Source organism: Podarcis gaigeae (genome assembly GCF_964106915.1).
Source record: "Podarcis gaigeae genome assembly, chromosome: 10".
Taxonomy (NCBI): Eukaryota; Metazoa; Chordata; class Lepidosauria; order Squamata; family Lacertidae; genus Podarcis; species Podarcis gaigeae.
Genome location: NC_139686.1, coordinates 40,273,309 through 40,296,039, shown reverse-complemented (window position 1 = coordinate 40,296,039; position 22,731 = coordinate 40,273,309). Strand labels below are relative to the sequence as shown.

Below are 22,731 nucleotides of genomic sequence, written 5' to 3'. Positions count from 1 at the left end.
ACTCTGAGTGATAGACCATTCCCACCCCTTCCTGCAGCCTTCCTCCTTGGCTAGGGGGACCCTCCAGAGCAGAGAGTACAAGGGGAGGAGAAATGGAAGCTGCCTTGTGTGAAATTGGATATTGTTCTTTGTACATGCATCAGGAGTGCCAGCAGAAACATACACAGGAGGCCATGACATCAGAGGGCAATTGTCCTCATCAAAACTGCCATGTACTCTGTAATGCCCTGTTTGAGAATATGAGCAGTGAACAGATGTCCCCATTTCAGATATTGGTTTTTGATCTCTGTACATTAAATAGCACTTGTGTGTTTTATAGTGTGTAAAGATGTTGCTAGCTAGTCTAGTCAGTGATCCCCAGAAACATTTTTTTTTAGTGAAAGCAAATGCCCATTGAGCTCCGCAAGTGTCTAGCTGTTTTTAATTTAAAGTTACCTGATTTCCACTTATACCAGGAAGGCAGTCTTCTGCAGAGGCTGATATCTGAAAGGAATGCTAAGCACATTATCTTTAATGTTCAGCATTTAAAAAAAATATTGCGGTAGAAAATGTAGGCTTTGAATCCATATAAAGCATGAAAGGCAGTAGCTGCCTCTAGCCAGGAAAACAACCGAACAGAACATGTGCAACCGTAAGATTAGGAAAGCTGCAATATTTTCATAACTAGAATTATGGTTTGACCAAAATTATCTAGGGATTAACCTGTTCTTCACATGTAATTGATAGTGTACTCCTATTCATATTTACTCAGACATAAGTCCCATTAAGTTCACTGGGACTTAGTACCAGGTAAGTATTACAGGGTTGCAGGCTGAGATAACTTTAAGATCAATTTCACTTGCCTGAGAATTGCTCAGTTAATTGGAAAGGAAAGAGTTGACTGGTTTTGTAAAACAAAGAAATAGGGCAGGATAGAGGAAGGTTGAAAAAGTGCAATGTTTTCTTGCCCTTTATTGGCAGAAGAACCAATAATTATGAGGTGGAAACAAGATCAGACTTGGTGCATTAAGTCAAGAATGAATGTGGGACATGTACACTCCTTTTCCACTTACACACTGGGTTCAGCGCTTCTAGTTAACTTTAAACCACAGTTTCCCATTACATCCAAACTAATAAATAAGGTTTTGCTCTACAGCAGATAGGAATGAAGTGAAAAGTGGGAGAAGTGACTGTTGTGGGCTGAGACAGGAAGTGCAGTGGCTGTAAATACATACCCTCTGGGCTCTATTTGACCTTTAAAGACAGATGAAATTAGGTGAAAACTGCCACTTTTTGTAAATTGCCATCTATAACCTCCAAGTGCTCTTTAAACTGCATCAGCTCCTGTGTAGTTGCCTGTGCTTGTTGCTGTGCCTTGCATCTTAAACCACTCTAAAAATAAGGTATCTCTTGCCCTCTGATAAAGGTAATTTACATTCCAGCTTTGTCCAGCCTTCCTCTGAGTTGAATTTGTAAATTAAAACTAATTTTTCAGTCTGATCTGCAAAAACAAGAGCCCCAAGATAGCCTAATTGGGCACTGCAAATGTTTTGTAATTGCTTTCCTCAAGTTGTGTTTTCCATAGCAATTAAGCTCGAAGCTTTCCTCTGTCTTGAACACTAGTAAAGAGGGGAGGGGAGGAAAAATATATATTTTTCTGAATCCTTTTGTCTTTTTTTCTTGCAGTGATGATTCTGGATGATGACAAGCAAGCTGTAAAAGCGAAGACTTTAGGAAATATTGTGGTGAAGTAAGCAGCCCACAACCTTTCAAGGGATTAATGCTGTAAAGTAGACAGAAGGAGTGAGCCAAAACACTGTGATATAATTGAATATTGAATGAATATACTTACTGATACTGACCACAAATATTACCCCTTTAGCCAGTAACATCTACCTCTCTAGAGTTAAAACAATTTTTTTTGACATACGAACTTCCCTCTCTTTTGCTCAATTAGGGGCTCTTTGCAGAGGCTGCTTGCTGCTTCATTGATCTGTTTCAGCTTCTGTAACAGTACCATTGGAGAATACTTGAAAGCCAATCCTCATTCCATGTGGGAGCTTAATTGGAATTGCAAGAAAAGGTCCAGGCTTTGAAAGATGCCATTGCAGAGAGGGAGAACTGGTTTTGTAAAGGCCAATTCCAGCTAGTTCAAATTATGAGTGTTGGGTGTGGTGGTTCCTTCCTCTCTGCTTCTGAGAACTGTACCATCTTTCTCATTGTTATGGCTGGTTGGCTTCATATAGAGAACATAATCCACCGCCTAGCACAGGAGGTCCTCTGTGTATTTCTGGGGCACAGCCTGTGCTCTTGGTTGTCTTCTCCAGTACAGACCTGGGAATCTGGCAGGTTGCTGTCTTTATGAAGTCCCACTTGTTAAGCCCCCTTCATGCATTGATCATGATTAATTGCAAACTTGGCTGCACCAGTGGCACTAACTACTCTGATGTTGCATGGCTTCCTTAACCCTGCCTGCAGTTTCAGATGTTGAGCAAGGGGCACCTATGCTCATAGACCTCCACATGTATAGGTTTCTACAGATGGAGCCTAGTTAACACAGGGTTCTTTGGAAACCTAGACATGTGGAGGCTTGCATGCATACACTTCCTCTGCTCAGACACTCATGCTTAAAGCATGAATGTCAGGACGGGTGGGGTGGAAGCTGCATGGCATTGGAACAAGGCTCTTGCTCCTTTCAACTTCTGGTGTCATGTCAAAACATTTAACTTTCCCAGGCCTTTTAAATGGCTATGCTTGTTCTGCACTATAATTTCACAATTCTATTGCTGCCTCTCATTGTTTTTAATTCATTATGAATGTTGATTTTTGCTGTATTTGCTGGTGTGAACTGTTTTATTTATTGCCCCAGAAACCATTGGGATGAAGGGCAGTCTAGAAATGAATAAATGAATAGACTCATATAGTCCCACACACATTTACCTGGGAGTAAGTCTCATTTAACTCAGGCTTATTGCACAGTATTGTTCTGTCTGTGCTTCAGGGACTCTGGCATGTTCTCTCATTGAGAGTGTCAAATTTCCCCCCACACAATCTGGTGAGAAGGAACAAAATTTTCTTATGAGTGAAAAATTCACCTAGACTACCAATTCTGACATTGTTTTTCCTCATGTCCTCCAATTACTTTCACAATGCACACTCCTAATGGAGACAGAATTTATGTAGGAACCAACCCATTATTTTTCTGTTGTGGTTCTTTCATATTAGCCTATGATTCTATTATTTTGCATCTCCAACCTGGTAGGTTCATGAAAGAATAATATCTTGCATAGCATCTTTACACAATGTGAGCTGTGTTTCTCATCTCCTTTTCTGCTTTCCTACCTGTTTTTCAGTTTCCACTGCTTCTCCTTAGGAGCTCACTAAGCTTCTGCTACCATGGTACGTGCTATCTGCATTTTTTGCCTGATTTGCTGGTAATACTTGAGGGGACTATCCTTTTGCTCAGCTGATTATCACTGTTTTAGCTTCAGCTTTTCCTATTTTCTGCATTTCTGTTGCTAATTGACAGCAAAGCACATGTTTAACTAATGCTCGGAGGCATTATTGCTTTTAAAGGAGTTGTCTGGACAATGTTGGATCACAAATGCAACATCTGTGGCTGCTTTACATCTTATCTTTTTTGACACATGTGCCAATCGAGGCATGCAAATGGAAGCACCTGTGGCTGTTATCGAAACACAGTGCTTGCATTTGCACTTAATGTTAAGCCAGACTTCCAGACAGAATGAATGAATGATCCAACTTTGCTCATCCCCTAGTGCAAACAGGATAAACAAACCAGCAATAAACCAGAGCTTCAAATTGGTACCAGTTTATTGTTTTATGCAAGTATGGCCACTAGGCTCTTACTGTTGATGAGTAAATTCATCACAGCACTGTACTTTGCAGTGAAGGGGAAGGTGCTTGCTCCCACATCAAAGTTTAAATATATATATAACTTGAATACTTGTTGGTTTTCCCCACAGGAGAAGGTGGAATGTAAAGGCAAGTCTCTCTGTGTTTAAGTGTGCATGCAAAACATTTTTGCACCTTTTCAGTTGCTTGTCAAACATAGCTGGCAATGTTTGTATGCATTAATTTTTTGTTATCATTAAGGCCTACACAGTGTGTTTAACAAAGTGACTGGCATGCTGCCCATTGCTTAAATATTAGATAAATCTAAAGTACTCCCCCACCCAAAAAAACCCCCCAGTTTGGTATGATACTTAAAAAAAAATGTAATCAAACCCTAGTGTTTCAAAGGGAGGCTAATTCCAATAAAGTTATCCTGAGACGGCTTCTTTTTTTGTTTTGCAGTTGTACAAAACACCTATTTTTTGTGTGTTTTTTTGAAAACTTGCATGTTCAGAGCGTCAGTAGTTAGAGGAGCACACTGGTTTAATAGTTCTAAGGAATAATGCTTTTCCGTAATTCTCCATATTGACAGACAGGGTGCAACTTCAGTATAGTGTGTGTTAGAATGTAAAACTACTATCCAAAGCTTTAACATGCTGGGCTAACTTTGGAATTAATCTCTAGGTTTTTGTGGGGTTTTTCTTTTCTTTTATACTAATAAATGCTGAGTGTAAGCTTGGCCTTTCAGGCAGTTGATTTTCTGATGATTTCAGGAAAGGTCTTAATCTTAAAGTGTCATGTTGCCTTATTTGCAGCATAGCCGGCACCACACTTTCTGCACACATTGTCTCATTCCTGCTACAAGCTAACATTCATGTCACACTAAACAAACCAATTAGTGTCTATAGTGCCGCAGGAATTTTGACTTTGAGAAACCTCAAGAAGCACTTTGTAAATATGGATGGAGGAAAAAAATCAGGGTTTGTGGGGTGTGTGTAATGACACATTCTTCTAAGACTTAACTATTGCTAAGTTTTAGCACAAGCGGTGTGCTAAATACAAAATGTCCTTACAAACTTTTGCATTTTCAGTTATGTATGCATATCTATTCTTGTTACACTTGATGTTACCCTGTTGCAAATCACCAGATGGAATTAATTTAACACCTTTTTTATTTCTGCTCTATTGTACGTCAGCTTTTTAAAATTTTTATTTTTGGAATTCATACGGGTGAAAGTCTGTGTGTGCCGAGAGGTGATGGTCTCTCTTACTTAATGGCTAAGCTGAAAGGAGCAGAATAAAACCAAACAAAAAAGCCCCAGGGGGAATCGTTAATGGGTCTGTCAATGAGAATTGTCCTTCCTCTCTGTCACAAGGACTTTTTAGACAGTTAAATAAATCAATGGTGCAACTATGTTACCGGTTATGAATTACTGTCCTGTTGGTACCCTGAATGCATACAAGGTAACTTCTGTTTCCTGAAGGTTTCATTTAATACAGATTCATCTTGCCATGAGATTAAAAGTTAGGCAACATTTTATTCTCAACTCTGTGGGAACTGACCATTGAGCCTGAATTAGAACCCAAGGTTCAGTTCAGCCAAGGTACATCTTATCCATGGGTAGGCAAACTAAGGCCTAGGGGCCAGATTTGGCCCAATCGTCTTCTAAATCCGGCCCGCAGGCGGTCCAGGAATCAGTGTGTTTTTACATGAGTAGAATGTGTCCTTTTATTTAAACTGCATCTCTGAGTTATTTGTGGGGCATAGGAATACGTTCATCCCCCCCCCCCAAAAAAAATATAGTCCGGCCCCCCACAAGGTCTGAGGGACAGTGGACTGGCCCCCTGCTGAAAAAGTTTGCTGACTCCTGCTCTTATCCTTCAGTATTGTGCAAAGCACTTGAAACATTTAACCACCTTTGGAAGCAGTCTTCTCCCCACTGCTCCAGGAACACAAAACAAAGGTTGTGGGTAATGGTACCGTAGTGAGCTAAGGGATTTTGTGATGACGGAACCTGTGGCTGTAGAGGCCTGAAACGGTTATGATATCATAGAGCTTTTCACAAGCATTCTAACTTGTCAGCGATGGAAGCTATTTGCAGAGTGCTAACAGTCTCCTATGAAAGACTGTAAAAGTCACCTGAGTTGAGATTAAGCCTCACACATTCCCTATCCCTAGGAAAGGAATAGGCAGTGTGGGGAAAAATGAGGACTGATGCTGAATGGGAAGAGACAGAGAGAGATGCTAAGGGGACAAGGGAGCCAGAAATGGGAATGTCAGTGAAATGGAATAAGCTGCCATGTGAACGCAGCCTCAGGAGGGACTGTGAACTGTTGAAGAGAAGAGGGTTGTTTGAAAAGGAAGCCTAAAGTGCCCAGGACCATGGTGTAGGGGGCTAAGGAAGTGTAGGCCAACTTCACTCTGGGTGCCCTTCGTGATTAGAAGTTTGCGTTGTCTTGGGAGTGTTATTCCCCCCTCTGCTTTTTATCATTACCTATGTCTCTATTTTGTGGCGGTGAATTAGATTTTAGGCAGAGTGTAACATACTCCCAAGAAATACTCCCTTTTAGGGGGACATCTCCTTCTATTTTTCTACAACAAATTCTAAGGTCATAAAAAACATGGCTGTTATTGTTAAAGGAAGTTTGAAGAATATTGATGGGTTATCTGGAAAACATCAGTTGATGCTGTTTGCAAGCCATTGATTTATGACAGTGTCAAACAGAAAAGTGAATTCAAGGGGAGCCTTCCCCTCCCTCACTTTTTTGCTGAGATAAATGGGAATCTTTCTCATGCCCTCTACCACAAAAAGTGTGCCTCTGAAGTTTTGTCACTTAACTACAGTGGTACCTCGGGTTAAGAACTTAATTCGTTTTGGAGGTCCGTTCTTAATCTGATACTGTTCTTAACCTGAGGTACCACTTTAGCTAATGGGGCCTCCCGCTGCCGCCGCCGCACAATTTCTATTCTCATCCTGAAGTAAAGTTCTTAACCTGAGGTACTATTTATGGGTTAGCAGAGTCTGTAACCTGAAGCGTCTGTAACCTGAGGTACCACTGTACTCGGCTAAGGGAGCTTGGCCACTCTCTTTTTGCACTAGGATTTGCAAGTTTAACTAAACACAGTTCTCCTGGGCTGTACCTGAGAAGGGAAGTCACTGCCACCAGCTCTTTATGGTAGGGATGGGGCATCTCAGACCCAGAACCTGAATCGCAGCCCTCCAGACCTCTCTTGCCAGGCCTAGGGACTCTTCCCAGGATACAGCCAATGGGGAATTGAGAGGCTCCTCTCTCACACATACCCATAGCACTAAGCAGTTTCTGGGAAATCATGTTGCTTATGTATGCTCCTAGCTCTTGGGAGCATATTGAGAAACATGCAGAGACAGTTGACCATGCTTAGTGGGTCTGGCTCATCTTTGTTCTTGACAATTGGCTTATTACCTGCATGCAGAGACACATCGGTTTTAAGCAGTCTGCTTGTTTTGTTCACATGTAGTTTACATCTAGTGCAGGTGTAGTCATATTTTTCCATGTTGGCAGACTCTGTGAGCACTGTATTTGTAATATTTTAACATCTGTTTTCCTTTAGTTAACAACTAAACTATTTTTAAACTATTTTTAAAATGTAAACCAACACATAATATTGTGAATGGTGAATTGATGCTTAATTATAGTTCTCTCTCTCTCTCCGCCCCCCCCCCCCCACCATAATGCTGCGCTTCCAGTTTAGGATAAACACTGGTGTGATAGGTATAGGTGTTTTTACACAGATTAAAATTGAGGATTCAGTACAAAAAAAGGTACATAGAATTGGGAGATTTATAAGTGTCTGATTAGCTTGCACATTAGGTGATAATATTCAGGATTTGTAACGGTGGGCATTGTGTCTTATGATAAGAGAATGTCTTTATAGTACAAGAAGTTACCATAATTTGTGCAATGGATTTGTTAAAAATAGATTTCGTCCCCATCTCTGTTTTTAATATTATGGGAAGGAACAAAGTAAATCCCTGTATCTTCCAAAAGTATTGAGCTGACTTGAGCAGCAAAAAATTAAATATTTGGGTTGGAACTGATTATTAGCTACATGTGTGACATAAATATTTCATATTCTTGATCAGAATGTTTCAGTCCTTGACCAGCTCCACTAGACTTGTAAAGATAGTTGCTTTTGGCTTCTACCCTTCCAACACATTTCAGGAGATGACTTTTTTTTTAAAAAAACAACCCTTTAGTTGCCATTGTGTAATAATCTTGTAAAAACGATCTGTTCTCCTTGATCGCCTTGTTCCAATTTAATTTTGTGTCTTTGTGTTTGCTTTTTTATTTAAATAACAGGCTGCCTTTGCCTCCAGGAGCCTTTCTGGGCCTTTGGAAAAATGAGGATCTGTACAAGGAAATATACTTCCAGAAATTTCCAGTAAGAGGAGTTAAAATGAACTAAATATGTAGTAAGCTATCTTTGGCTCTCTAGCATGAAGCGATGCCATATTTTGGCATGCTGTTTCCCCCTCTGACCATGCTGGCTGGGGTTGATGGCTTCTCAAAGCAACTGGAGGTCAGCGTGTTGCTTACCCTATGTAATAGAATAGATATATTTTGTAATGCTCAAGAAATACTTTCACCCCCCTTCTCCATAAATGCTGCGCACTGTAGTGTAAGAATCCCATTCATGCCCATGTTTGCATATTCTTCTATTACTCTTCCACACGTCCTTACTAAAGGCCAATTGGCTTCCTATGGGATATGCAATGCTGGCGTGGTGAGATAGCTCAGTCGGTAGAGCAATGACTCTTAACCTTGAAGGTCGTGGGTTCAAGCCCCACACTGCACAAAAAGATTCCTGCATTGCAGGAATGACCCCAGTGGTCCCTTACAGCTCTACAATTCTATGATTCTATGGAGATTGCACATGAGGCAAACAAGGCATGTGCTAAGCAGCTCTACACAATACTGTTAAGAACGTAAGAGTTCAGTCCAAGGCCTTTCTAGTCTGGCCTTCTGTACCCACAGTGGCCAACCCAATGCCTACACAAAGCCCACAAGAGTGGCATGAGTGCATTTCAGAGGCTTATCTCCAGTATTAGAGGTAACATCACCGTCAAGATTAGTAGCTGTTGTTTTGCGGAAAAGCTGCTATACGAGATGTGGCCTGTAAAGACTGGACAGGAACCTAGGGTTATTTTGGAGTAATGCTAAGGATGGGAATGGTGGTTAAAGTGGTCTAGATCTTTGGTAATTTTTGTTGATGTTTCTGTATTTAAGGAACATCAATAAAATGAGCAATAAACATCTTTTTAAAGTATTACTGATCTCAAATATTCTGATATATTTTTTCCCTTTCTCCTCTTGCTTTTGCTCCCAGGGGTACTATAATACTATGGATGCAGGTTATATGGATGAAGAGGGCTATTTGTATGTGATGTCTCGAGTGGATGACGTGATCAATGTTGCAGGTCATAGGATTTCAGCAGGTGCAATTGAGGAGGTAAATGCAAAGCGGTCTGTAAAAATGCTTTAAAATTACATGTTAAAACTCCAGCTAAGATTTAGATCACCAGTGGAGGATGTTTCCACGTTGCTGCTGCTTATGAATGGTATTAAGGTAATGTGTACAAAGTCACTTTTGTGTCCTCCCTGTTCTTGCCCCTAGGCATTTTAACAGCGAGAAGAACAGTGGCATACATTTTAAAAATCTGACTAACGAAGTACAAAAGGTTTTGTATTATCCAGCACAAAGGTGTGTTCTTTTGAAACTTATCTGAGTGATTTGTGGTCCACATTGGCAACTTCATAACTTCAGGAAAGCCCTGATACCAGGGACTGGATTCTGAGCTCCCTCACTGTCTGCAGGCCACTGTGACAGGGGAATGGGGCCAAAAACCTACCTGTGGGTCACTTGATGTCACTTTGATGTCAAGTAACTTAACTTACTCTCCCCTCCATGCTACAAATAAACATTTTTCCTGTGCTGATAAGACTTGAATTCAAGCTGTGTCTGCTAATAAAGAATTGGAAGCATACTAAGGTCACATCCACAACATACATTTAAAACACGTGGCTTCTCCCTAAGAATTCTGGGAACTGTAGTTGGTTAAGGGTGCTGGGAGTTGTAGCTCTCTAAGGGGTAAAACTACAGTTTTCAGGATTCTTTGGGGGAAGTAATGACTATGAAAGTGGAACATATGTGGTTCAAATGTATTATCACCATCAATTTATTATGAAGGGACTGTACAATAAAGCCCAAAAACTCAGATACATTTAAGACAAAACTAAATCTCTGAGCAAAGACCCATATATCCTGCTGAGAAAGCCTGCCAGAATCAAAATGTATTTATTTGTTCTTGGAAAATGCAGATACATGGGTACCTGTTCATATCTCAACAGGAATGCTATTCTATAGATCACTGAAATCCCTGCTCCAACCTATTGCAGAGCAGGCCTCTGGATCTTTGGAACTTACAGGAGAAACTCTCCCACAGACCACAGGGATCTGCTAGGTATATAAGGGGTAAATTGGTCTCTCAGATAACCTGGTCCTGACACGTATGTTAGCACCAACACTTTGAACTTGGCCTGGTAGCAGATGCATGGCATGGAGGTGACCTAAGAGTGTTCCTGATTCTTCCTTTGCATCAAAAGGTTTGGCACTTTTTGAATCTCACACCTTGCAATGTCACTGTGCAAGGCCACAGAAAAAAGGAGCTAAATTCAAAAAGTACCAACTTTTTGATGCTTGAACTTTCTTGTTCCTGGCATCATATATGATGGGAAAGGTTGGCATGGTTTGTCTGAGATGGCCTAGTGGACCACCCACCAAGTCTTGGCAGGCCTAATCAGGCTGGGGGTGGGGGACTAAGGTTCACCATGGACTTATATACTGTCTTATTTCCAAATAACTTGAATAATAGTAAAATGAAAGAAAAGGTGTAAAGTAAACTGAATCCGGAAAAAGAAATAGGGTAATGAATGCCAAGGGAATAAATGCAGCAACACAACAATGCTTCCAGGCATAGAAAATAATTAGAGCAGATGAATGAATGAAATAAAGGGCCTATGATGAGACATAGGTAAACAAATCATTACAGTAATCCAAACAAGATAAAATTAAAGTATGAGCTGTGTCAACAGGTGGAAGGGTGATATTAGTATTAGTAAGATGTTGGGAGTGATATTTTAGGAGAAATATTACTAGAAGGGAGAAGAACCACACAATACGACCTTGATTCCAGAGAGAAGGCGATATTGGAGTGACACCAGCAACAGATAAATCAAGAACCAACATGGGAAAACCAAATAAACTTATTTTTAGATAGTTTAAGGAACTGTATTCAAATCCCAGAAGAAATAGGCAGCAAAGAGGGAGAAAACTCTTATATGGTGATGGTCATCTGGAGCAGGGAAATTCAGCTGAATTGAACCTACCTAAATATGATAATCAGTGCTAGGGGAATGGATGCAGGAACTGAGACAGCGAAACTTGAACCATGAAGGACACCCAAAAGTAAAGGGACAAGGGTGAAAAACAGCACTCATAGCAACCCATGATTGACAGATAAGAAAACCATTAAAGAATAGAACAGGATTAGCCAGACAAAAAGAAAGCAGCCTCAAATACTGAAGGATAACAAAGAACAGAAAAAATATACATTGAAAGTAAAAATGAAATGTGAAGATGAGGCAGTTTATCAAGCCAAATGAATGAAAACTACATTAAAAAGGACCTAGTGTAGTGATGTATGGAAGTGAGAGCTGGACCATAAAGAAGGCTGATCTCTGAAGAATTGATGCTTTTGAATTATGGTGCTGGAGGAGACTCTTGAGAGTTCCATGGACTGCAAGAAGATCAAACCTATCCATTCTTAAGGAAATCAGCCCTGAGTGCTCACTGGAAGGACAGATCGTGAAGCTGAGGCTCTAATACTTTGGCCACCTCATGAGAAGAGAAGACTCCCTGGAAAATACCCTGATGTTGGGAAAGATCAAGGAGAAGGGGACGACAGAGGACGAGATGGTTGGACAGTGTTCTTGAAGCTACCAGCATGAGTTTGACCAAACTGTGGGAGGCAGTGGAAGACAGGAGTGCCTGGTGTGCTCTGGTCCATGGGGTCACGAAGAGTCGGACACGACTAAACAACTAAACAACAACAAAAGTGTAGTGATAATCAAGACTTTGAGAGAGAAAACACTGCATACACATTGCTTGGAAACAAAGGAGAGAAACCAGGTGGCAATTAGACAAACCCAGTGAAGTCATCTATGAGGCTAGAAGCCATAACAGAAAGATTCGGAATTATACTAAAGGGAAGAATAGAAAGTGAGCAATCTGCTTAGAAAACATGAAGGCATGACACTGAGCAAACAAGTAGAAGAGAAGAAGAGCAGAAAAGAAAGAAAACAGCCACGAGGCTGTGACAAATGGTGATAAATAAGAAGAGCTGATCAGAAGGAACTCATGAATGAACTTGCGCTGCTTTATCAAAGGCATGTGCAAAAGCTAAGAGATAAAAATAGACAAGAAAGAAAATGAGGAATAAGAAGTGAATTAGCAAGGGAATAAAAGTGACTAGCCAAAGCAGCAGCAACAGAATGAATTAACCGAGAAAGATAAATAAGATTGCTTATTTAAGGGGGTGTGTGAAGCGTATAGATAAGAAATTGAGAAGTCATGACGAACGGCACAGGACCGTGATATATGAAGGAAAACGTAATTGAGAAGTAATCTATGGCTGACCTGGGGAAGAATAATGGGAGCAGAAAGACAAATCAAATGTACATGTTGAAACAGAGTTAAATGAAGAATCCGAAGCATCAATAATTGGTGCCATAGAAACAGCAAACAAAAGAGGATCAGGAAAAAATAGTCAGGTTGTCAAGCTGAAAATTCTTAAAACAGTCAATAAAGGAAACACATCAAGCAAGACAGTAAATTAAAGTAAACGATGTTCAGATGGAGGACAAAGAGTACACAACGAGGAGAACACCACAAGGGAGTAATTAAGAGTACCGGTTTCCCAGGCAGCAGGGAAGAATCTGCTCCCCAGGCATATTTTGTCTAATGTATAAAGTGGTACCTCAGGTTAAGAACTTAATTCGTTCTGGAGGTCCATTCTTAACCTGAAACTGTTCTTAACCTGAGGTACCACTTTAGCTAATGGGGCCTCCCGTTGCTGCCACACCGCTGCCACGTGATTTCCGTTCTCATCCTGAAGCAAAGTTCTTAACCTGAGGTACTATTTCTGGGTTAGCGGGGTCTGTAACCTGAAGCGTCTGTAACCCAAGGTACCACTGTATCATATTGCTGTAAGCTTCTTTGAGACTTCCATGGTGAAAAGCTGGATATAACTTTATTAATGAAATAAATGCAAAGTTGAACCCATGCATTATGTGGAAGCACCTCCCTTCAATACCATCACATGCTACTCCAAGAACATGGCCAGATAATTTAGACCCAGTGACAGTTCCTTCCCATGTGAGCTTTGCTTGCCTGCTGTGTAGAGCTGCCTGCAGTATCTATGCACATTGGAGCACTCATAAAAACAGACCATCATGCTAACCACTGTTCAACCCCACTCCTGGTACCTTTCATACCATCACAAAATGGATATATATGTATGGGGTCTGAATCTTAGTGGAGCATTATTTAATAGAGACCCACCTTTTCTCTCTTTTCTGTGTTAATTCTGTTGGATCCAGTTTTTAGGAGAAAGTGTCCTAGAGCCACTTTAAGGTAGGTTGAACTTTTGGTTTTTAAAGAAGTGTTAGGAAACTTATTCAAAGCTCTCGCTGCTTGAGGGGGAAGGTAGGGGCACAGTTATTTTTATTTTTACAGCTTAATTGCTTCTCCATCCTCCTTGCAAAACAGGTGTGAGGTGGTGGTAAACTGACGCCTTATTATTATTGCCGAGTCTGCATTTTTAGGGAAAGAAAACTTGGGCTAAATTAGTTGATTTGTGGATTGTGCTTTATTGCAGTGCTTCCTCCCTTGTGGCGTTGAAAAAGCTATTTAATTTCCCTTTTTTGCTTACCATACAGTGGGTGGCAATTGATTGTTTTGTTGAATGCACAATAAAGTTGTTTGCTGATAAATAATGTATCAACTTTCTGTCTGTCTCTCCTGTTTTAAGGATGACATTAAGTGATAGTTTGATCTACAGCTTAAAATACTGTGCATGTTATTATTCCAAATGGAGACCCACAAAACAATAAAATGTACACTAAAGTAGCTAAAATGATTTATATCAGCATGTTGCTCATGGTGAATGTCATTGTTGTTTATACACAGTCTTATGGGCTGGACTGCGAATGTACATTTGTAATTTGAAATATTGCATTCCCAGTAGGTTTATTAATCAAGCTAATAAGCAAATGTTACAGCTTAAAAAATATTTCAGTAAAAAGGCACTAAAACATCTCTTTTTGGCAGCAATCAGACAATAGTAAATAGGTGTAATGTTGTGAGCATGTAGGCCAGAACTGTAGCATCACATGATTCTGAAATCCTGCTCCTGGCAAACTAAGTTTTCTGTATTATGGACACTGTGAATCGCCATAAGGGCTTCATTGTCTAATGCTGCCTGGAAACTTCAGAGGGGTCAAAATGCTACTGCTAAAATCTTGACAGGCCAGGAGTTGGGATCATGTGACCATGTCACTGTATTAGCTACACTGGCTGCTGATTCAGTTTTTAATGCAATCAGAGGTATTGACTTTGTACCGTTGGTCCCACACACCTTGGGGCTTCAATCTATGTACTTGAAGGGCCTGTGAAGCTGCTTGTTTTTTCAGATTGCCTTGCGCGTCACACTGCCTTCTGAGGCACATTTTGTGGCAATGCATGGAAGATTTTTCTCTACGGCAGGACATCATCTGTGAAACTCCCTGCCCCAAGGGGTCAGCTTCCTCTCTTATCTTTGTTTTGCTGGCATCTGAAGAAGTTTGTTGTTTGTTTGTTTTTAAGCCAAGGATTTGCTAGTGCTGCTACTTAATTTATTTCAATTTGATTTTTATTCTGCTTTTTCCTGTTTTCTGATGATAGGTCAGGTTGTGTTTTTTGTAACTCAGATTGTGTTTTTGACAATGGGTTTTTAGGGATGTATTCTGTTTTTATGTTTTGTTTTACTTGTTGGTTACTCTGACTCCTTCAGGAGCAGAAAAGTATGGTCGGTTTTTAGTGTACGACAGGCACGTCCTACAGGTAGATCACTGGATGTATGTGGTAGATCATCACTGGCTCCCCTAAGAAAAGCTAATTTTTTTGCCCTGCACCCCCCCCCCCAAAACAGGGACTTCCTTCCTAAAAAAAGCTCAACAAATTTGACCTGAGTAGATCGCAGTCTCTTGGGAGTTGGCCAGTCCTGGTGTACAACATAAGGATGTATCTAAAGCAGGGGTAGGGAACTTTAGGCCGGGAGGCCTGATACGGCCTCTCTGTTTGGCCCTCAAAACTCCCCAGACCACCCCCCTCACCCACACTGCCTCATAACCCAGGTAGCCTGACTGGAATGTGTTGTTGACCTCTGAGAAGGCCTCTTGCTTGTCTGGATGGAGGATACAGAGGGGTGTGCACTTTTGTTTCAGAAGCTAGGCTACCATGCAGAGGTGAAACTCACATTAATTCCTCCACCCACTTTGGCCTCTGCTCCTGCCTACCACGGGCATGTGGCCCTCAAAAGGTTTTCTAGAACGGAATGTGGCCCTTGAGCTATAAAACTTTCCCCACTCCTGATCTAAAGAGCCTCCCACACAGTTCTTTTGGTTGCTATCTTTGAAGGAGTCCCCGTCCAACAGGAAAATACTTATACATCTATCTCCACTGTGACTCTGAAAACTCCCTGTGATATTCCAATTAGGAAAGAAACTGTGACTTCTGCATTATCAGATTCTCTGGATTGATAAGGAACATGTGTGCTCCACTGACGCATGGTGGTGGTTGTTTTCTGTTTCCCCAATCAGGCTGTTCTCTCCCATAGCGCTGTGGCAGATTGTGCAGTTGTCGGCCAGGAAGACTCCTTAAAGGGCCACATCCCACTCGCTCTGTGCGTCCTAAGAAACGGTGAGACATTTGTTTGAAAAGCGGAAGGAAGCCTTAGGCTCAACTCCTGGCCGGTAGCAGCTAACAAAATGGTTACCGTACAGAAGAATCAGACTACTTTTGTTGACCGTGGTGCTCTTACCTTGCTTATCAGGAGTAAACACTGAAGAGGAAAAGCTTTTGGATGAAATCGTAAAGAGAGTTAGAGAAAATATTGGCCCTGTGGCAGCCTTCCGGAAAGTAGTGTTTGTGAAACAGATACCAAAGACACGTTCTGGCAAGATACCACGATCAGCTCTTTCTTCCTTGGTAAATGGCAAGCCATACAAGGTGAATTACCTGCATTCTTTTACTACTATTGTGATAAAAGTGCTGGATATTTTGATATTACGCTGTGCTGTCTGCAGTTTTCATAATCTTTTATAGCGGTCCCTCTAAAGTTATGCCTAGCATGTTGTGTAGCATTTAAGTAGCTTTAAGCAGCAGCATATCTTGTGTAAAGCAGACCAGTCCCATTAACTTGGCTCCAATACCACCACCCTGTAGCAGGCATATAGATTTACAAAGTGTAGCCAAACAACCTTGGGAGGGTCAAATGCTTTTAGGATAGTGCCTGCATTTCCTACCCTTGCTATATATACTTCTTTATCCTGACCTTTGACACTTGACAAGTATATTTTTAGGACCCTCTTTCAGAACATAACACGTCCTGGGACCTTAAGGTGAAGGCCAGGTAACAAATAAAAAAGAATAGTTTTTATCACATTTGTCTTGACCCATTTCTGTACTAAGGAACCATTTTGTGTGAGATTGCCTTTTTTTTGCATCTACTGACAGTGGTTGGTCACAAGAAGGTGGCGGCTACAAAACTTGTTTTCCAGTGCCACTGCTGATTATGAGCCATTACACTACTGCTTTTTTGATGGTGTATACAGGGATTTTGTATGATTTCAACAAAACTAGGCAAACTAAGTTGACTAGATTTGAACTTACTAACACTGTTCTTAACTATAACATAGTATCTTGATTCTCTTCTCTTGCTCATTTTTTTCCAGATAACTCCAACCATTGAGGACCCGGCTGTGTTTGAACATGTAGAAGAAATGCTAAAGACCAAGTTAAAGTAATGGTTAAATCCTATTAAGTTCTGAAAATACCTGGAATACATAACTGCATTTAATTAGGCCAGGAGTATCATGCAAATCAAATTACATTGGGACTAATTTTATTTCTGCAAAAGTGTTGCTAAGCCTTATACCGCAATGGCAAGTAATTAATATTGGATTGCTGGTGTAATGATTTATGGTGGATATTCAAACAGTTTCTCCGAGGCTCAAAGAGCTATTAAAATAATCGCATTTGCAACTTTCATGCTGATCCAAACCTATATCAAATGCAAAGATGAAGCTGATGATGCAGGGCACACCCAGCCAAAATTTTAGCGCTTTCAAGCCCCATCAATTTCAGTGCAACACTTGAATCCGTGTGCTCACACTTCTTCCACTGAATACTGGGGGAATTTAAGTATGCTTATATATTAATATTGTTTCAAGAGGTGGGCAGAGCAATCTTAACTTCCACATCCATTGGCTGGAGGGGGCAAGGGTGGAGCAGAGGCTGCTGCCTACCTTTGTGTGTATAGAATTACCACTGTTGGGTCTTTTGTAGCCGAAGTCAGGGTGAGGCAGGGGTAGGATGGAAGCAGCCTCGAATCTGCTGGATGCAAGGCTCCTTCATTCACTGGAGGGTTCCCAGGATCAGCGTCCCCTCCACAGGACCCTGGAGCTGGTTTATCTAAGTCCCACCCCACTATTGGAATCAACTGGAAGATTGAGGGGGTGAGCAAAGATCCACACAGCAAAGGAAAAGTAAGTCTGCCTGCTTCGCTGCCCTGGCTGCCACAAGCAAGCAAGGTTTAGAAGTGGAGGTCAGTTTTCAGCTTCACACCCATGCAAACACATTCACAACCTCAGGACTGCCCTCTAACTAATGAAACTATTGTTTACAAGTTTAGAGCTATGAGAATAAAATTTACCATTTTTATTTTGAGTTGTTTAGATTATATATCACACCCAATACATTTCCCCCTCCCCCTCCCCCACATTTCATCATGCATATTTGCAGGCTACATTTCGGAAATCCAAATCACTAGAACCCATTTAATACTTACCTGAAATCAAGCAGCACAGAAGAATATTGGGTCTAGCTGGCTGTATGCTGAACTTCCTGTCCCAGAGTGCAATTTTGTTTCTTCACTGTAGTAGAGTGAGCTCTGCACCTATCTGGATCCAGCTCAGTACTTCAAGTCCAGCAAGTGATTATCCTGATCAACACAGAGAACAAGACTGGAAATAGCAGGGCCTTGGGCACCGAAGGAAAAATGGCCCTGTGCAAAAGCTTACCTGTAGGTAAAACGATGATGATAATGATACAGAACAGGAGAAGCCCTTGGTGGTGAGTGGGCTTCTCCATCATTTTTGAACAAAGGCTTATTTTGAACAAAGGCCCTGTAAGTACAAATTCATCCCAGTTTTCTGGGCCAGTCTGCACAGAAAATGGAGGTAATGCTGAATATCTTTAGAACGACCATTCGTCAGTAGTGTAGCACACACTTTTATGCTGAAGGCCCTCTTTTTGGTCTCTGGCATCCCCAGCTACAGCTGAGAAAACCTGGATAGATGCTGCCAATCATTGTAATAGTTAGATGGACCATTGATCTGACTTATATAAACCAGTTTCCTGTGTAGAAGCAATGCAATTTTTTGTTCTGTTTCATACGGTTTCAGTCTTAGTACTCAAGGTGCAATCTTATACATGTTTGTTTACTCAACTTTAAGTTTGCTTTAAGACATCTGTTGCATGTTTTGGCTTCACAGACTGAACAGCAGAGTCAAAAGGGGAATTAAAGAAACCTTAGAAAGTCTTCATAGAACTTTGATTAGAGTCAATCAAATGGTTCGAAATAGCACATAGTATTGCCTTTGTAGGACTGCAGTTCAGGATGCATGTGAAAAATGCTGTGTTTCTCCCACTTCAAAAGCATGTTTAAAGCAGCTGCTGGTTACCAGAAAGCAGTAGTATTGTAGCAGCTGAGGGTGGTGGGAATGGGGAGAATCACAGAATTGTAGAGTTGGAAGGGACCAGAAGGGTCATCTAGTTCAACCCCCTGCAATGCAGGAATCTTCTGTCCAATGTAGAGTCTCTCCACATCACATAGATGTGGGGACTTAAACATGACTTTTTACATGCATGGGTTGGAGGGGGAGGGAGTGGGAGAGCATGAAAAAAATGAGCAGCAATCCCAGCTGTGTTTGTGAGTTTGAGTGCAGAAGAGGCGGTTGGAGAGGAGATCAGAGAAACTTGTGGAGTGGTTTGGAGAGAGAACAGAGGGGTTTGGAGTGTGAGGGAGGTGGTTGGCAGAACTTCAGATGGCAGAATGGTCCACCAAAACACAAAGCATCATCACCATCGTCATCAGCTTCTGAGAAAACAAAAAAGTAGAGGGTGGTTCTCATACTGATATACGTGTTGGCTTTGTTGGATTGCTGGCATGTCTGCGAGTGCTGTGGCATGCAAATTTGGCCAGAATGAGTCCAGCATCCATGCTCATCAAGGTGTATGAAAATGAGATCTATGGGGCTGTGGCAGTAAGTGCACTTCGTGGAGACAGAGAAGGCCCTGAACTTGTGGCTGGAGGACACGAACCGGAAACATGTCCCATGGATGGCAAACATACTGTGCCAAAAGACACTGAACCCCTATGACTTCAAACCTTCTATCACAGATGGGGACCAGCTTGCTATGAAATTTGAAGCCAGGCCAGGTTGACTTAACAGCTTTAAGATCTGCTTGGAACGCAGCCTCAAGTTCATCCGTGGGATTACAGACACTCTGAGACTATAAAAGAGTTTGATGAGCTCAAGAGACAACATCGGCAGCTGCCAATCACCATGTTCCTCACACAGATACCAGCCGCCGCTGTCATAGCAGCAGATGTGCCCGTGCAACGCACCTCTGAATCTCAGTCTTCATATAATCAGAAGTATCATCCAGCGAGGGAGGAGGACGACTTCATTCGTCCCTCACAGGTAGGTGCCACCATTTGAAAAATGGTTTTTACGTGGTCTTCTAGGGATTGTTCAGGCTTTAATGATTTCGTTTATATGTGCGATGGTCAAGAACATAACCCCAGGTGAGAGTTACCTGTAGCTTTAAGACGAATAGAAACTTAAGGGCAAGCCTTTTAGTCAGCATGTTCTGTTAGAGAAGGTTAAGCACAGTTAATGGATGTTGTACATATATGGAGTGTGTGTGTGTGTGTGTGTGTGTGTGTGTGTGTGTGTGTGAAATACAACACTGAATTTGAAACGTCATGTTGAACACAATACATGGTACCAGGAGTAAAAAATGTTTTGTGAGGGTATTATGGGATATTTGAAGGCTCCACATCTCTCTCATGTGAAGCAGCTGAGGAATGGAAGAGGGAAAAGTGTAAGGAGGAGAAAGTGGTAGTTTTAAACAACGGTAGAGATTCGAACAAAGCAGAGATGGAGATGAAAAATTTGTGCTTTTAAGCAATGGCAGAGGTTTGAGTAGAGCGAGTGAGTAGACATTGCAGTGGGAAGAATGGCTTAAAGCAGGGTTTGAATACAGCGAGAAAGGAGATGGGAAAGTGTTTTCCCCCTGTTATTTTCCTTTGTAAAACTATTTAAAAAAACCGTATTTCTTCCTTCCCAGTCTATTCAGACCTCTCCCATTGTTTTAAACCACCACTTTCCCCCTCTCAGTTCTCTTTTGTCTTGCTCCCATGTCACAGCCACTGCTGTTGTGCAATCGGTCTTCTCTTTTGTGCCCCTAAAGGTAAAGGTACCCCTGCCCGTACGGGCCAGTCTTGACAGACTCTGGGGTTGTGCGCCCATCTCACTTAAGAGGCCAGGGGCCAGCGCTGTCCGGAGACACTTCCGGGTCACGTGGCCAGCGTGACAAAGCTGCATCTGGCGAGCCAGAGCCGCACACGGAAACGCCGTTTACCTTCCCGCTGGTAAGCGGTCCCTATTTATCTACTTGCACCCGGAGGTGCTTTCGAACTGCTAGGTTGGCAGGCGCTGGGACTGAGCAGCGGGAGCGCACCCCGCCGCAGGGATTCGAACCGCCGACCTTTCGATCGGCAAGTCCTAGGTGCTGAGGCTTTAACCCACAGCGCCACCTGCGTCCCACCTGTGCCCCTACCCCACCCCAATTTCATGCAGTCAGGATTGTGATGCGGCACTACAAATCCTCCAAAGGGGGCTACATGATGACACTCTTAAAGCTTTATTATACTTAAGGACCAATTTATCCTAACTTTGTGTCTTCCTTCCAGCTACTTGGCTACACCTCAGAGAGCAAAGGCTTATCATGTGTATGTCCTTCGAATCCTGGGATCCAGGTCTCTGCAGGACTGGCTCTTCATGAATTTGGAACAGCAGCATATGGAAATTGTATATGAGAGGTGAGTCACAGGCATCAAAGTGCTGTTTCTCCCATACACACTCCTTTGTACATGTGTCCCAAGTATGGAGGTAGGCGGAGCATTAGAATAATTAAAGGAGGTATTTGTATGCCTCTTACATCTATACTTTTCCATTTGCTTTTGAAAGTTACATGAACTCTAAAGTTACATGTATATGGGAGGAACATAGATTTCTCATTCCTTGTCATGGCCTGTCCTGCCTCTATATGTCTATATGCACATCGTAAAAGTGTGAGAGGTATTATTGAGCCTTATAGCTAATAGGTCCTTCCCCACTTGTAGGGTGCTGTGTGCCTATGCAGGGAAGAAATATACCCATCAGTTTTTGGCAGAAGAGAAATAAAAACTTAATTCATCTATTTTCTACTCAGCACCTTTGTGTGGAAAGAAGAGAAGCTCTTGCTATAGTTGTCTACTGAAAAGTAATATTGTTTTTGCAACTACTATTAGAATTAGTGTATTTCCTCAGCCTTGGCCCTCCAGATGTTTTTGGCCTACAACTCCCATGATCCCTAGCTAGCAGGATTGTAGTCTCAAAACATCTGGAGGGCTGAAGTTGAGGAAGCCTGTGTATCTCAAAACATCTGGAGGGCTGAAGTTGAGGAAGCCTGGTGTATTTCATAGTAGTTTTAACTCTATTCTAGGACACATGGTAGCTAGAAAAGAAACAGGCATCTGTAAAGGTAAAGGGACCCCTGACAATTGGGTCCAGTCGACCTTCTGATCGGCAAGTCCTAGGCTCTGTGGTTTAACCCACAGCGCCACCCGCGTCCTCTGTAGGCTTCAGCAAAAATTCATTATGGCTGCAGTCCTACATACTTACCCATAGGTAAGCCTCCTTAGATTCAAATCACCTTCCCTATTTATAGGATTATATTGTGCTGTTATATAGTGTATTGACTCCAAACCAAAACTAATCATACTTATATCAATGGGACTTAACTAACTTGCTCAGGAGCAAACAGTGGTTAGAGAATTAGATTACCAGGTTGCTAGTACCTTTGATTCCAGCTGTATATTGGTCTAAAAGGCATTTGGAAATTTGAAGACATGTTACAGCAGTTGTTACAACAACAGTATATTAAGGTTACCAGATTTTTTTCAATGAATCCAGGGACACTTTTCAACTTCAGTGGATTTTGTATGGGGACTGATTTGTAAATCAGGGGACTGTCCTCGGGAAATGGGGATGTCTGATAATCTTAAGTTATATCCCATAGAAATCAATTGATGAAGCCAATGTCTTGGCGGTTGTAGCAAAGTTTACTTAGAAGGAACCCTTTTTGTATGTTACTTTCTATGAAGCAATACGTTCAGTGCACCATCTTGTGGCAGACGACATTATCTT

At 41.7% G+C, this 22,731-nt stretch overlaps 1 protein-coding gene across 6 annotated transcripts in view; it reads left to right on the top strand.

Annotated features, from left to right (window-relative positions):
- ACSS3 (acyl-CoA synthetase short chain family member 3) overlaps positions 1-22,731 on the top strand; it is a 67,809-nt gene that overhangs the window by 38,361 nt on the left and 6,717 nt on the right. For 5 of the 6 annotated variants that reach the window (XM_083699215.1, XM_083699214.1, XM_083699213.1 and 2 more), the window contains exons 11-17: positions 1,666-1,729; positions 8,176-8,257; positions 9,203-9,325; positions 15,793-15,892; positions 16,026-16,201; positions 16,927-19,959; positions 21,234-21,362. In XM_083699215.1, the coding sequence (XP_083555341.1) occupies positions 1,666-1,729; positions 8,176-8,257; positions 9,203-9,325; positions 15,793-15,892; positions 16,026-16,201; positions 16,927-16,998 (617 nt within the window). In that variant the 3' untranslated portion in view covers positions 16,999-19,959; positions 21,234-21,362. The remainder of the gene's footprint in view (positions 1-1,665; positions 1,730-8,175; positions 8,258-9,202; positions 9,326-15,792; positions 15,893-16,025; positions 16,202-16,926; positions 19,960-21,233; positions 21,363-22,731) is intronic. The other variant, XM_083699217.1, reaches the window with a different exon arrangement.